General features: G+C 47.1%; 1 protein-coding gene and 4 pseudogenes across 1 annotated transcript; 4 read left to right on the top strand and 1 right to left on the bottom strand.

Moving 5' to 3' along the window:
* Nucleotides 1-81: 81 nt before the first annotated feature.
* LOC136662896 (5S ribosomal RNA) lies at nt 82-201 on the top strand (annotated as a pseudogene).
* Nucleotides 202-5,162: 4,961 nt separating this feature from the next.
* On the top strand, nt 5,163-10,220 carry LOC136662538 (prolactin-releasing peptide receptor-like). The gene is made up of 2 exons (XM_066639786.1): nt 5,163-5,581; nt 9,587-10,220. Exons 1-2 carry the CDS (start codon nt 5,163-5,165, stop codon nt 10,218-10,220), a joined length of 1,053 nt encoding a protein of 350 aa, XP_066495883.1.
* A 2,706-nt stretch (nt 10,221-12,926) lies between these two features.
* LOC136662967 (5S ribosomal RNA) lies at nt 12,927-13,049 on the top strand (annotated as a pseudogene).
* Nucleotides 13,050-13,065: 16 nt separating this feature from the next.
* Nucleotides 13,066-13,188, top strand: LOC136662966 (5S ribosomal RNA; annotated as a pseudogene).
* A 2,320-nt stretch (nt 13,189-15,508) lies between these two features.
* LOC136662798 (5S ribosomal RNA) lies at nt 15,509-15,625 on the bottom strand (annotated as a pseudogene).
* Between the last annotated feature and the right edge of the window lie 304 nt (nt 15,626-15,929).

Here is a 15,929-nt window from a genome sequence, read left to right as displayed (position 1 = left end):
TATATAGGATTGCAGCCTCACCTTATTTGCATTCTGGTGTGCTTTCAAAGGTCATGTACTTTATCATTGCAATTAGTTCTTAATTGCAGCAACTGTTACCCTGCACATGCCCAATCTCGTCTGATCTCGGAAGCGAAGCAGGGTCAGGCCTGGTTAGTACTTGGATGGGAGACCGCTTGGGAATACTGGGTGCTGTAGGCTTATACCATAGTCTTTCGAGACTGAAGGTTGCCAACCAACCAACCAGTTCTTAATTTAGCACATATAAAATCTTTAATCTACAGCAAGGCAAGAGCTATCACATAGATCAGCACTTGCTAACTGGGACCAGGCACGAGGAATGATACAACCTGACTGGAATGTCAGTCTGCACATCCCATCACGTTTAAAACATTTTATTTTGTCATTTTTTCAACGGCAAAGTAATTTAGGGCCCAACCTATCCAACTTTCCAGAGCTTGGGGCAATGTAGCCCCAAGGAAAGGGGAAAAATGACCTTTTACCATGAAGAGACCTCTGTGATCCCCCCCCGCCACTGTAGAATGCAGTGCACACCCCAATGGCACGGCTGCACTGGCACTGGAAAGTTACGCCCCTAGAGAGTCTTTTTTCCTAGCCTCTGTTATTGTTCAACAGATAATGCAATACTTGAAACTTACATCTTTAGAAAGTCCTTATAATGTGAGGCACTGGACTGCAGCATACTCAACTTCTACAATCCAGACCCGTCCATCCTCAAGGTTCAAATCAAAACATTATGAGCCAGTGGACAGAGGCGCTTGGGTGATCGTACCGGACTGAGATTCAATGATCTTCCATGGATTTAGTGTGTGGTCTTAGGCAAGCTCTTACATTCAAGCCCCCAGCTCTTAAAATGGGAATCAATGTCAGTGAGAAACTGCCTACGTGACCAGTTCAGCACAAGTACATTTTCAACCTGGATTAGGTACAAGCAGGTGGCCATAAGGACAAGTCTTATGTGGTTTGGTCATCCATACCCACCAGTGGGAGCTGTTCAGTTTTGGACTAGCACTGAGGGTGCCTGGGATCACTTTGATCTTCTACTGCCAAAACCTTTCAATTTCTTTTTGTAAAACTTTGTATTTTATTTTTTCCCCCCAGTTCTTTTTCCTCTACTCTTCTACCATCACCTGGTATTGCTATATCAATTATTTTGACATGCTTATTATTATTATTATTATTATTATTATTATTATTATTATTATTATTATTATTACATGTACATCCATCTATCCATACCAAATCTCTTGGGAAACCAGCAGAGGGTGTGAGAGAGTCTGCCTGAAACTGAACTCACCCACTAGAAAAGTGCGTGAAGGCTACAGCCTGAATATTTTTCTCTCTCTTATACTCACGCACAACTTCTTTCACACGGCTGCTGTGCAATCAGACCTCTCAGTCCGGCTTTTCCACTTGACTTTGCTACACACTTCAGGTCAGTAGAGAAGAGAATGCATGATTGCGCTATTTCGATGTGTGCTTCCATTCAGCTGAATCTGAGCGGCGAGAGGTTTTACGCTCTTTAGTCTGTGTTAAGTGGAAAGTCAACTAACAAAATGCTTCAGAGGATGGTCAAGTTCTGTAGATGAATCTTGTTGGGTTGCAGTGTCCCCAGAACAGCGTACCTTTGAGTGCCAAGAGTCTTTCTAGGAGGAAGTATAGAGACAGCAACCTTTCAATGTTTAGCGTCACAGAAGGGCTGGTTTTTGCAGGGGAAACCAAGTGAAATCAGGCATTTGTTGCAACCGTTCATCGCATTTTGCTAGTAGCTTTTGTCAATGAAGTTCTTTTGTTGAAGGTCATCTGAGCATCCACCGTACAGATCTTTCTGTTTGCAAATGTAGCAACTCCCTTTCAAGAGCTGTTTCCAAGGTTTCCAAGAGCAAAAAGAAAAACTGACCTTCAAATTCATAAAAAACAGTTTTTTGTGTGTGTCTGTAATGAGCTGTGCTGAATGTGGAAAGCAAAGCCTGCAACCCAAAACAGCATATTTTCTAGTCCTACCGATCCCAACGCAGCGTATTTCTGAGTAACTGTTAAAATACTGCGCTGAAAGTATTCACTTCTTTTGTATGTCTCACAGTGCTCCTTTTGGGAAAAGGCATTTCACTGAGAACAAAGCAATACAATTCAGTATCAACTCAGATATGCAACAGGTTTTGTTTTGTTTTAAAACAGGTTCCTGAGTTGTCTTATGTGACAAAAAGCAAAAACCTGGTTTCCAGTTTTATAAAGTGGAAACCATTTTATAGAGCCAATAAATCAATAAAGTCCATTTTATAAGGTCAAAATCACAGAATATCTATGATTTTCAGCCAGGGAAGAGGATTTGGGGGTTGTGCTTGGGGATTGTGCTTTTGAGGGGTGAAAAGCCCTCCAATCTTAGGTTATACACCCAATTTCACTTTGATTAACTTTCACTCTAGTGCAACATCTTACATTTATCCCCTCTTTTGAGAACACAAAATCTACTATGTTGCTCTGGATATTTTTTCTTGATCATTGGCTTGGTGGGATCCTATGGGTTTCAGTTCAGCACTAGAGACTGGACTGAGTGCATGCATAGACTTCAGAATATGGGGATAAAACCATTTTGTGCTTTCATTTACTAAGGCAGTGATTTTCAACCTATTTTGTCTTGTGGCACACTGACAAGGTGCTAAAATTGTCAAGGCACACCATCGGTTTTTTGACAATTGACAAGGCACACCATACTGTTGGTGGGGGCTCACATCCCCCAATGGCTCTACTAATAAATGACCCCCCCCCCAAACTCCTGTGGCACACCTGCAAACCATTTGGCACACAGTGGCACACTGGTTGAAAATGGCTGGTCTAAGGAGCCCTGTGTACACCGCTTATTTTTATGTATTCCCTAGTCCAGTGTTTCCCAAACTGTGGGTTGGGACCCAGCAGCTGGTCACTATTTGATAGCTGGTCAGTTGCAAAACTGAAACTGACAAGCTGAGAGTTGACAAGGAAAATGTATTGAGTCTTTTGGAAAGGGCAACTGAGCTGCATGTATATTCCTTGGTAGGCAAACATGCCTCAGTCCACTTTGAAGGGTAGGCTGAGAGGAACCCAATGCCACCAGAACAGTCCGATGAATGCAGCCCCCCCCCGCCCCCCCATAAAAAATCCAGAAGAAAGTCCCCCTTCTCCAAGCTGACAAGGAAAAATGTACTGAAACTTATAGAAAGAGAGCCACGTGTGCATGTTTACTCACAAGTAGGCAAATATGCTTTGGCTCTTATTGAAGGCAGGTGAAGGGGAATGTAAGACCACCAGAATGGTCCTGATTCCGATGTACATGGAGCTCAGCAAGTTCTCCAGAAGGCGGTCTCCCCCAACCATATTAAAAAGGATAAAACATGGCTTGATTGGCTGGTAAAGTAAACCTTTTTTTTTTTAGTCTTATAAAGTTGGGTGGGTCCCGATAGAGTGTTTTTTAATAAAAGTGGGTCCTAGTGGTAAAATGTATGGTGACCACTGGTCTAGTCTGGTGAAGAATCCTATTGGATTTGAAAGCTTGCTATTTGATACCTCGTTACTCTTTGGTAGGTCATAAGGAAGGCAGTACTGACTTCAGATGATGATAGTCAGGTACTCGCTTTCCATAATGCAGATGTTTGCCTAATGTTGGTTATATGGTACCAATTTTGAAGGCATGTCTCCCTAATCTATCTTTCCATCAAGGTACTGTAGTAATGATGCACCCAGGAGCATTAGAAATGTACCTGTACTCCTCCTGTATGTTCCACACTTATCTTGGGCTATGGCAGAATCAAGAGCCACCGTGTTGGGCGTGTGGCCTCAAGATCCGCTGGAGCTGAGCTTTACTGGTCCTGCCCACCTCCCACCCTGCTCCCTCCCCCAGCATGCCTCCTCCCTGCCCTCTCCCCACCTCCCTTCACGTCCCCCCACTCTGGAACGCCTCTCCCCTGCCTCCTTCCATGCCCCCACCTACCAGTCTTCCACCTAGTAGTCTGGGCAACAGCCAAGCAGCGGAGCACCAGCCTTCCACCTGCACTAGCCCAGCGTTGGCTGGTGCTGGGCCGGCACTAAGGGCTCACAAACGTGCCTTATGGCACATTTGCGACAGTGTGCACCAGCAGTAAGCCAACATGCACTGTTTAGGATTGGGCCCTTAGTTTCCAACATATACCATCCACTGCACTTGAGATAACTTTATGATCTTTTTTTTCTGGTCTGCCATTTTGCCTTGACCTTGCCTAGAAATCTGACCATTTTCCACCTTCTTTTCAAACAAAATCCCGAAGACAAACTCTCCATAGACTACTCTGAGCCTGTCATATCTTTAACTTGTTTTTTTTCTGTAGTTCCAGTCTTTGGGGGAAAGTTGTTTACCAGATTTTCTGTCATTCTAAACCATTTTCTTTTCTTTTCCTTTTTTTTTTGTCGTCTGCCTTCTCAGGCATCCGTAAACCAAGACGGATCCCTTGGAAAGTAATGGAAATGTTGCAGCATTGAAGATGGAAAAACAACACAATTTCGAGGCTAAAGAGACAGAAAATGGGAAGACATCAGAAAGAAAAGGGGAATATGTGACAGTGCCGTGATTATCGAGGTGCTTAATGGTCCTTGAAAGCATTTCTTCGCATTCTTGCCAATCTGAACTGTGGATGAGATGCAAGAAAGAGCTTCAAAAAATGGTCCATGAGTATGTATTGATGTGAGGACACAAAGTACTGTCTAGAATCGAGAGGACAAAACCAGGCTAACCCCATCGATAAGTCGGCCTGCCAATGTCGATCAAGAACAAGTGCGATGTGAACTTTCTTCACTTCAACTGTCATCTCTGCCACAAACTCACAGGGTAAAGACAAGTCACTCCCTCTCCGCCACCCATCTGCAGTATGGGAACAATAATGCTTCCTTCCTTTCCAAGGTGGCTGTTTTAAGGTTCGCCCCCAGATAAGACACGTGAAGTGCTTTACACACTGCTGAGCAGCTGTTAAATATTCTTATTGCCACATGAAAAGACCTGGTGATTCATGGTTCGCACATGCAGGGAGGCCAAGATCCCCAAATGTGTGACGTTGTGAACGTGACCCCCTAACTAAAATACAGGGGTATCCTCTTTTGTTGCTCCCAGGTGCATTTAAGGTTCACATTGACTCATGGAAGCCACCGGGCGGAGGGACAATGGCCTGTCCAATGAAACCACCTATGAAGTTGCACTGAGAAACATTTCCAACTCCACTTCTCAGTTTACAGGTGTGCAGCTGATACAGTCTTTCAAACCTCTGATCATCCCCTGCTACGCCCTGGTGGTGCTTGTCGGCATTTTTGGCAACTATCTCCTCCTCTATGTCATCTGCAAGACCAAGAAAATGCACAACGTCACCAACTTCTTCATTGGGAACTTGGCCTTCTCAGACATGCTGATGTGCGCCACCTGCGTCCCCTTCACTTTGGCCTATGCCTTCAACCCTCAGGGGTGGGTCTTTGGGAAGTTCCTGTGCTACTTTGTGTTCCTGATGCAGCCCGTGACAGTGTACGTGTCTGTCTTCACGCTGACGGCCATTGCGGTGGACAGGTAATTGCCAAGCCTCTTCAGATCCAGATCTAGAGGTTTCATGGTCCTTTTCCCCCAGTTGTACCCAGTGGGGGAAGATCTTTGGAATCCTTCACAGCTTAAACAGGCCAGAGTACTGCACCATTTTTTTTTGGGGGGGGGGGGTGCTTCTTGTAGCTTTCCCTTCTGTTCAGACATGGCTATAGGCTACTTAGTTGAAGTTGTACCCGTGTGCGTGTGCGTGAGTGATCAAAATGAGAACTGTGGCATGTGGGGAGAGGATATTTAACCCTTTTCTGTTGCCCCCCCCCCCCAAAAAAATTGGACCATTCAAATGGCTATCAGTTCCAGGAGGGAGGCTTCCATTTTTGCCAGTAGAATATTCCCTCCCAAGGATAATGGTAGTTTCAGGACTGCAACATAGCAGTAAAGGGTGATATCCCATCTCCTTGCACAGTACTACTGTGGTCCTGATCTCCACCCTACAGGTGTATTACACACACACACACACAGAGAGAGAGAGAGAGAGAGAGAGAGAGAGAGAGAGAGAGAGAGAGAGAGAGAAGGAAGGTGTCAAAAGAACCAAAATATCAATCTACTATGATTCAACAAAAATTCAAAATAATAAAATGGCACTTAAAATATTAAAAAGGTAGGCCCTTGAATGAGTGTCAGTGTACGTATTCCATAAGCAGGGTGCCACCACCAAGAAGACTCCGTCCCCAGTAGCCACCCACCTAACCCTCAAAGGCGGACTACCTGGAGCAGAGCCTGGGGTGCTCCAGAAGCACCCAGAGGACTCTACAGCAAGATGATTAATTAATGCCAATTAATTCAAGTCACCCATTTCCTGGCTTCTGTATTCTGAGAAGCCCCACCGTTTTAATCTCTGCACCATTCAGCACATCGCAGTGGAGCAGAGATTAATTAGACCCTCCTGTTGAAGAAATTAATTAGGCAAAACAAGGCTGGAGATAGAAAATTGTTCTGGATTAATTAAGAGAGTTTTCTGCCCAATGTTGCATCTACACCACAGGGATCAAATGTGTATACCTGTGGACTGGGTAGAAATGGGTTAAAGCAGCCCTGTTGTGAGAATCTAGCGCAGGGGTATCCAAAGATTTTGGCAGGAGGGCCACATCAGTTCTCTGATACTGTGTTGGGGGCCGGGGGGGAAAAAGAATTTACATTTAAAATTTGAATAAATTTACATAAGTTTACATAAATGAATATATTAAAGATGAACTTATAGGAATGAATGAAGGTCTTGCAATAGCTCAATGCCTATAAAAGGCCTTGCACCAAGCAACGCTGGCCTTTCCTTTGCTGCCGCTGTTGCATCACAGATGTGAAAGAGCAAGCAGTGGAGGGAGCTCTCATCCCACAGCTCACACGAGAGGTCAAACAGTCGCCCACACGCTGAGAGCAGTTGCATTGGGCCAGTGCGGGCTTCAACAAATCTCCGGAGGGCCAGAGGCTCATTGGAGACTGGGGGCTCCCTGAGGGCCGCATTGAGAGGCCTCGAGGGCCGCAAGTGGCCCCCGGGCCAGGGTTTGGGCACCGCTGGTCTAGCGCATCTGGTCCCATATGTAAGAGTCAAACTTCTTCTTACACCAAAATAGAACAAAGAGACACCAAAAGAAAAGTCTTCATGTCAATCATTCACCATAAAACAACAAACATTTTACATGGCTACAAAAATCGAAAGTGTCATGCCTGTATAAATCAAAGCGCTCCTACAAGAAACTAAAACAATGGAATCCTATACCACAGCCTTCTCAGATAAGACCCTTTAGCACAGTGGTTCTCAAACTCCTTAGCACTAAGACCCACTCTTTAGCATGACAATCTGTCTGGACCCACCAGAAGTGATGTCATTAACCTGGAAGTGGGGTCATGGTTGGAAGTGACATCATCAAGCAGGAAAAATTTTAACAACCCCCCCACCATACAACAAAATCAAATCAAATAATTAAGTGTATAATAAGTACAGGTTTAACAATTTATTTAAAATTAAGAACCCCCCTAACACTTCCAAGCAGTTGCTGATCTGTTTGAAAAAATTCCCCAAGCATCCAAAAGGCTGCAGATCCCATCCACACTCACTCAGGAGTAAGTCCCCTTGACTATCATTGTTAAAAGTATATACACATTAGCTGGTTAAAAGTAAAGACCTGTCACATATCCCCAAATGCAGTCGCATCCCATGTGATCAAGTCTAATATATTAAAAATAAAATGCACCTTGATGTGAATGGGGGACCCACCTGAAATAGGCTCGTGACCCACCTAGTGGGCCCCCACCCACAGTTTGAGAAATGCTGCAGGTGTCCCTTCTATCCGTGGGGGGTTCCTTTTTGGACCGCCCCCCCCATGGAGACCGCAAATCCACAGATACTGAGAGTCTACTTTAGAAAATGTGTAGAAAGAGAAAAGCCCAAAATACTTTCTCTGTCATTGAGCAGCGAAGCTACTGTATTTTGAGGGCTCCAAGCAGTTTTGTGAGATACCTGCCTCCTCTTCTGGGTCACACTGAGGCCCTTCTCTTCACCCAGGCTTATCCCAGAATGCATCACAATTTTCTTATTCTTTACTATACTTTTTTATTTACTTTCTACACATTTTTAAAGTGGTCCCCCAGTATCTACGGCTGCTGGATCCGTTGATATGGGGGGGATGCCTGTACCACATTCCGAAGGATGTCCAGTTCTCATAGCAATCATTCAGGTCTTCTGGTGTCCGTGGGTCTCTCACAGAAAGGGAACGGTGGTTTGATGCAGGCAAGATGGGGCAGTTGCCTAGCTTCCGCGGCTCGGCGGTCTCCCGGACCGCCGAGCTGTGGAATGGTAGGCGGGGCAGGGCAGGGAGGAGGTGTTCCAGGAACGGGGGAGGCCAGCAGGGGGCGGAGCGAGAGCGGGGAGGAGGTGTGACAGGGAGGTGTGACGTGGGGAGGAGGTGTGACGTGTGATGTGAGGAGGGGCCCGGAGGCATGCCTGAGGGAGGGATGGGAGGGGGGTCCGCGGAGCTCCGCTCCACAGGATCCAAGGCACTCGTGTATGGTTCCTTTTGGTCAGCGGTAAAGTGAGTAACCCCATTGCGGGGCTGCTTACCTTACTCGGGGGAAGGGGACAAAAGCCCCCTTCTCCCGAGGCACCTCCTGCAGTAGCTCAGGAGGCGCAGAATCCGGCGGCAGCCCTTCTCAGTGCCGCCGAGACTGGGCGCCCCAGGCAGCTCAGGATTGGGCTGCCCGTAAGCAAGTAAGGGCACAATCCTAACCCCTTATGCCAGTCCTTTCCAGCACTGACTTAAGGGCAATGCAGCTCTGAGGGAAGGGAACAAACGAGTGACACCCAACTGCAGGATGCAGCACACGTCCCATTGGCACCGCTATGCCAGTGCTGGAAAGCACTGACAGAAGGGGTTAGGATTGCGCCCTAAGTTAATTTTGTGACCCTCCTGCCCAGTGGGAGGGATGAGCCATCAGCAGGAAATTGGAGAATTATGCTTGTCTTGGCCTGCTTTTCTGTTTGAGCAAGCCGTCTTGCTCCAGGAACGGTGTCGGTGGCTGCTGGTTTTCACACAGTTATTATTTTTGGCACAATCATTAATATGATATTTTACTTGCTCCGGAGAAAAACACAGAGTTCTGTTATTTGAATGCACCTTTTCTTTCTAGAAAAGCAGATTCGCCTTTCTGATACTGATGTGGGGGAAAGAGGGTTGCTGGCACGTTTCCATGGTGACATAATTCTAGTTCGCAAATGGTAACAGACAGGTTTCAAAAGTGAAGATGAAGGACCAGATCACATGATATGCTTATGAATTCTGGCCCTCCAGAGGATTCCGGCAGAGGATTCCGGCAGAGGTGCGGTGCCAAGGGCACAACCGCCGCCCCTGCAGGTGTGATGCCCAGGGCATTTGTCTCTCCCCTTAGGTACACCACTGGTTGGTGGTGACCTACAGGCTGTAATTTGAAAGTCCTTGCAACGGCAGGATCTCGCACTCACTAGTCTCCCATTCTTCTCAGGTATTACACCACCGTGCACCCTCTTAAGAAGCGCATCTCCTTCAGTACCTGTGTGTATGTCATCTGTGGGATCTGGCTGTTCTCCTGTGCCCTCGTGGCACCAGCAATTGCCCACACCTACCACGTCGAGTTCCAGAAGGAAGGCTTTGCCATCTGCGAGGAGTTCTGGGTGGACAAAGAGAAGGAGCGCTTGGCCTATGCCTATAGCACCCTGATTATCACCTACATCCTGCCACTCTCTGCCGTCTCCCTCTCATACTTCTGTATTACCGTCAAGCTCAAGAACCGGGTGATGCCCGGCCACCCAACGCGAAGTCAGACCGAGTTCGACCGGGTGCGCAAGAGGAAGATCTTCCGCCTCTTTGTGCTGGTGGTGGCTGCCTTTGCAGTCTGCTGGCTCCCGATCCATGTTTTCAACATCATCCGTGACATCGACATCAGCCTAGTCAACAAGCACTACTTTCTCCTCATCCAACTGCTCTGCCACTGGTTTGCAATGAGCTCCTCCTGTTGCAACCCCTTCCTCTATGCCTGGCTTCACGACCGCTTCCGGAGCGAGCTGAAAGAAATGTTCACCTTCAAGCAGAAGATCATCCCCGCCAATAACTGTGTGGCTGTCAGCGTGATGCTTTGAGGTCACAGGTCGTGGCTCGTTCCTACTGGGCAAGGCACTTTGGTCAAAAAAATGTGTGGGAGGTGGGGAAGTATTAACTGTAACTCCTCGCTCAAGGAAGCCACACCTTCTTACTCAGCAAAGCCCATGCCACTGAGTTGGTGCCCTGTACTCTTTTGAGCCAAACCCCCCTGTCTGTATGGAAGAACAACAAGGGCTGGCCCATTCCTGAAGCATCTTGAATAGTTGCTTCAGGTGGAGGACTGGGGAGGCGTGTCTGCCGCCACCCCCAGCACTCCTCCAGTATTTAGACCAAGGGTGGCCAACCTTTCAATTTTAGGGCTCCTGGACCTTTAACAGTTACGTAGAAGAGGACATTTCAGCAGGCGCAGCTTGTCATCTCACAGATGAGAAGCTGCACCTGCTGAAATTCCCCCCTCTACACAACTGTTAAAGGTCCAGGAGCCCTTAAAGTTGAAAGGTTGGCCATACCTGGTTTAGAAGCTCCTTTCGAGCTTCAGTATCATTGTTCCACAATATATTTGTGTAGAGTGAAGTATCAGCTAATGTTACAAGCATAGTGTTGTCATCTCATTGATGCTGTTTCTTCAAGGCCTGAACTTTCAATAGGAAATCATTTGTGCCTTTGACATATGATGGGAGATTTGGGACCAGATTTTGTAAATGTGAGTCATTATGCCCGATGGCTCTTGTTTTGGGTGTACGGCATAGCCACCTTATATGTTGATTCAAGCAGCTTCCTCCTGAGAAGCTGACACCATGGCTTCCTCAGGAGGAAGCTACTTGAATCAGCATAGAATTTGGCTATGCTGTACCCACAAAACTAGTTCCAATCAGGCAATTCTGATGCCATTTTTGGTTTTAGCACCCCAAATATACCCTAAGAATAGGTCTAAGATGGCAAAATGTGTGTAGGCCTGTGTAATCTTTCTGTAACAGTTTGCAAAGACAGTGGAGCATCCCAGGTTATTAGGTTTATAGATTTAGGGAAACAAAAAAATCTTGACTTTGGGTGGACAACAAGGGCAGCTATTTCATGGCTGAGTAATTGTTTCGTTTGCAAATCCTTGCCTAGATTTAGAAATATGGTAATTGAGATCTCAGCTACAACATGTTTCTTCGGGACTTTGCCTGTCTTATCATTGCTGAGTGGTCCAGGGCCTTCAGATATGTCATCTTAGGGTTTGGTACTACAACAGCGCCATCTCTGTTCAACAATAATGTCCTTCCTTGCCTGAAGATTTATCAGAGCTGTTTCCCCACCCCCCTTCTTTAGGGGATGGACAGAGTGGATAGGGAGATGCTCTTTACACTCTCACATAATACCAGAACCAGGGGACATCCACTAAAATTGAGTGTTGGGCGAGTTAGGACAGACAAAAGAAAATATTTCTTTACTCAGCGTGTGGTCGGTCTGTGGAACTCCTTGCCACAGGATGTGGTGCTGGCGTCTAGCCTAGACGCCTTTAAAAGGGGATTGGACAAGTTTCTGGAGGAAAAATCCATTATGGGGTACAAGCCATGATGTGTATGCGCAACCTCCTGATTTTAGGAATGGGTTAAGTCAGAATGCCAGATGTAGGGGAGAGCACCAGGATGAGGTCTCTTGTTATCTGGTGTGCTCCCTGGGGCATTTGGTGGGCCGCTGTGAGATACAGGAAGCTGGACTAGATGGGCCTATGGCCTGATCCAGTGGAGCTGTTCTTATGTTCTTATGTTCTTAGAAAGGTTTTCATATGTTGTTGTTGGTGCCTGGCTGTTTGTGGCTCTTGCAACAGAGATAAGAAAAGTTTCTAAGACAAGTTTTTGGTGTACCTAACTGAAGTAGAAGATCTTGCAGCCATGTTTTATGCCATTGCTGGGGTCATCACTGAAAAATTCTGCTAATTTAACATCTCCTTACATGCATGCACACTCTTATCTGTTTCTTCACTTTGTATCCATCAAAAAGCACCTTCTATACAAATGTTTATCCTAGGCCAGCTGAGGTGGTTGCATCAGGTAGACGACTGGGGGCGCCCCCAATTATTTTTTCCACAAGCTAATGTTGGCCACAAAGCATTCTCTCTACAGTCTGGTATAATGTCTGGCTTAATGTTCTCTGTGCTAGGGTCAAAAATGCTAAACCCACCTGCCCTGTAGGTGGCAGTGTTGTAAGCTTTGAACACAATACTTAAGACATGATAAGTTTTCAACTGATCCATGCATTCCACCCTGTTCCAATTGTAAGAAGGCTAATCACGAGCCAGAAGGAAATACTGTATTGCATTGGTGACCTGCCTAACAGGACTAGTATGAATTGCTCACTGATAAGGCTGTTTCTGGGGAACCAGTACCTCCCCCAGGAAACACGGTTCTTTTAACTTCAGTTCCATTGCCCGCATTACAGTGATGGACAATCAGGGATGAAGTGCCAGGACCAAACAAGACCTGCAGCAACTGTTACCCTGCACATGCCTGATCTCGGAAGCTAAGCAGGGTCAGGCCTGGTTAGTACTTGGACGGGAGACCGCCTGGGAATACCGGGTGCTGTAGGCTTATACCATAGTCTTTCAAGACTGAAGCTTGCCAACCATCTCCCTATACTGAACACTATCTCCCTATCTCGTCTGATCTCGGAAGCTAAGCAGGGTCAGGCCTGGTTAGTACTTGGATGGGAGACCGCCTGGGAATACCGGGTGCTGTAGGCTTTCGAGACTGAAGATTGCCAACCATCTCCCTATACTGAACACTATCTCCTGATCTCGTCTGATCTCGGAAGCTAAGCCGGGTCAGGCCTGGTTAGTACTTGGATGGGAGACCGCCTGGGAATACCGGGTGCTGTAGGCTTTCGAGACTGAAGATTGCCAACCATCTCCCTATACTGAACACTATCTCCTGATCTCGTCTGATCTCGGAAGCTAAGCCGGGTCAGGCCTGGTTAGTACTTGGATGGGAGACCGCCTGGGAATACCGGGTGCTGTAGGCTTTCAAGACTGAAGATTGCCAACCATCTCCCTATACTGAACACTATCTCCCTATCTCGTCTGATCTCGGAAGCTAAGCAGGGTCAGGCCTGGTTAGTACTTGGATGGGAGACTGCCTGGGAATACCGGGTGCTGTAGGCTTATACCATTGTCTTTCAAGACTGAAGCTTGCCAACCATCTCCCTATACTGAACACTATCTTCCGATCTCGTCTGATCTCGGAAGCTAAGCAGGGTCAGGCCTGGTTAGTACTTGGATGGGAGACCGCCTGGGAATACCGGGTGCTGTAGCCTTATACCATAGTCTTTCGAGACTGAAGCTTGCCAACCAAAACAAGACCTCCTGGCACCTAAATTGACATGTGGAATGTTGCTGCCCTTACCTAGTGATGCGCTAGCCTCTGCTCCTTTCACTCCGGAAATGGAGAATGGGGTTGGAGGATGTTAAGTGCAGGGCTGAGCACAATCGAGGCAGAATAGGGGAGGGTGGGGAGGTGAAGGGTGGTGGCAGGGGCGGGGGAAGGCGTAGTGGGCCTGGGAGGAGGAGGAGGGGGATGGCTCTAGAACCCACCCTTATTCCTTGCGCTGGATACATCAATGGCCATTTTGGTGCCACTACATCACAATGTGGACCATTTGATTAGGATTAGGCAGTTTGATGGCCTGATGCTCCGACTCAGCTGGCAAGTTCTACACTGCCTTTGGTCTGTTCCACCCGCATGACTGCTTTCAACAAAACCTCCTGTGCTCACCCTTAAAGGACGAGAATCTTGACAGCTCCTAATGTACCCTCTGCTGCAGTTGCATCCCAGAGCTCCAGTTGTTCTAACCTAATTCCATCTTCTTTAAGGTCTCAGCAGGTGTCAGTGTCACTGACTCTGTCCCATGTCCTGCTTAATTTTGTTTTCCTCTCCCTTGGGATCTCATGAACATTTTTGCAACACTGGTGTAATCGGATGATAACCCCTGCATTAGGGGCATAAGTGTCTCACTTCTAAAGCACCATAATGACATCTGCTCTGCTTATTTCGAGTTGTATTTCCATTTCACTGAAATTATACCACTTTGGGAGTTCTCCTGGTGTCAGCAGAGAACATGAAAGGCACCAAAATACGAAAGTATCACTCGTTTTCAGTCTGTCCTCCAGCCAACTACTAAAAATACCTAGAATGATTGCTAGCAGCCTGAGGAACATTTAACAAAAAGGTGATTGTGTGTGTTGCACATGACGGAGAGTGATGCTTCAGTTTAGAGCACTGTAGAACAGGGGTGTCCAAACATTTTGGCAGGAGGGCCACATCATCTCTGTGTCGGGGCCAAATTAATTTACATTTCAAATGTGAATAAATTTACATAAATGAATATTTTAGTTATGGAACTTGCATGAATGAATGAAGGTCTTGCAATAGCTCAAGGCCTATAAAAGTCCTTGCACAAAGTAAGGCTGGCCTTTCCTTTGCTGCCACTAATGCATCACAGACATGAAACAGCAGGCAGTGGAGGGAGCCCTCATTCCACAGATCATGTGAGAGATCAAACAGTTGCCTTCACACTGAGAGCGGTTGTGTAGGACCAGCATGGGCTCCAGCAAGCCTCCGGATGGCCAGAGGCTCATTGGAGACTGGGGGCTCCCCGTGGGCCTGATTGTGAGTCCCTGAGGGCCACAAGTGGCCCCGGGCTGGGGTTAGGGCACCCCTGCTGTAGAAGCTTCTTTTCAGGATTGGGGGATAATATCGCAGAACTAGAGGAGACCCCATGGAGATATAATGGCCAACTTTGTCTCTGTTTCTGCTTCATGGCCAAATTCCTAGAAATGTAGCAGCCAATTTTTGCTAGCCACTTATCACCGTGCCAGGACGAGGGTTGGCTCATCCATGAGGCCAAAGGAAATGGTCACATCAGGCAGCAGACTGACAGAGGGCTCTCACTTCACCTGCTCCCCTGTACTGATCCTTCTCCCCCCAGTACCTGGATTGGAAAAGGAAGAGAGGGACTAAACAGAAGTGTGGAGCAGAGAAGAACAGTCAGCTAGAGGGTTAATCGAGTAGAAGCGGGCACATCACCAGGTAAGGGGGGGCAGCATTTGGCAAGCTGCCTCAAGCGCCAGAAGGTCTTGGGCTGGCCCTGACCAGGACAACCTTTACTTGCTTCATTTCTGCATACCAAGCTGCTGTTAAGGTGCAAGAGCGACTGTAGTGAAAAAGTTGGCAACCCAACAGAATGAGATTAACTCTTGACAGCCTTGACAGGAGAAAGACAATACTGAAGATGAAGGGTAGAAATGGTTGGTTGGCAACCTTCAGTCTCGAAAGACTATGGTATAAGCCTACAGCACCCGGTATTCCCAAGTGGTCTCCCATCCAAGTACTAACCAGGCCTGACCCTGCTTAGCTTCCAAGATCAGACGAGATTGGGCATGTGCAGGGTAACAGTTGCTGACAAAGAATTCTGGAAATTCATCCAGTTCCGTTTTCCCCTTCAGGTGGGCCCTGTTTGCATTTCTACCTGCGAAAGGTACTGAGTTCTGTAAAGCAAATCGGGGGCAAGCACGTTTGGGAGTGTGGCACTAGAATTGGGTTTAGCTCTTTGGAGATGGTCCAAGATCTCCTAGTTCCTGGGGGTGACCCTGTCTTACCCAGTGGAATACCAGCTTCTGTCTCCACTGCCCCCTTCTTGCTTCTGAATTCAAAAAGAAAGAAGGTAGTGGAGCAGAAGAGAAAGTGCAGAGGAGAAGAGCGGTGGAC

This window comes from Tiliqua scincoides, chromosome 11 (genome assembly GCF_035046505.1).
Source record: "Tiliqua scincoides isolate rTilSci1 chromosome 11, rTilSci1.hap2, whole genome shotgun sequence".
Taxonomy (NCBI): Eukaryota; Metazoa; Chordata; class Lepidosauria; order Squamata; family Scincidae; genus Tiliqua; species Tiliqua scincoides.
The sequence above is the reverse complement of the archived record's forward strand: the minus strand, read 5'-3'. Positions and strand labels throughout refer to the sequence as shown.

What these genes read in the sequence shown, in the direction of transcription:
- LOC136662538 (XM_066639786.1), top strand. Translation starts at nt 5,163, where the DNA reads ATGGAAGCCACCGGGCGGAGGGACAATGGCCTGTCCAATGAAACCACC. An exon ending in ACGGCCATTGCGGTGGACAG is followed by an intron (nt 5,582 to 9,586) that starts GTAATTGCCAAG and finishes CATTCTTCTCAG; the next exon opens with GTATTACACCACCGTGCACC.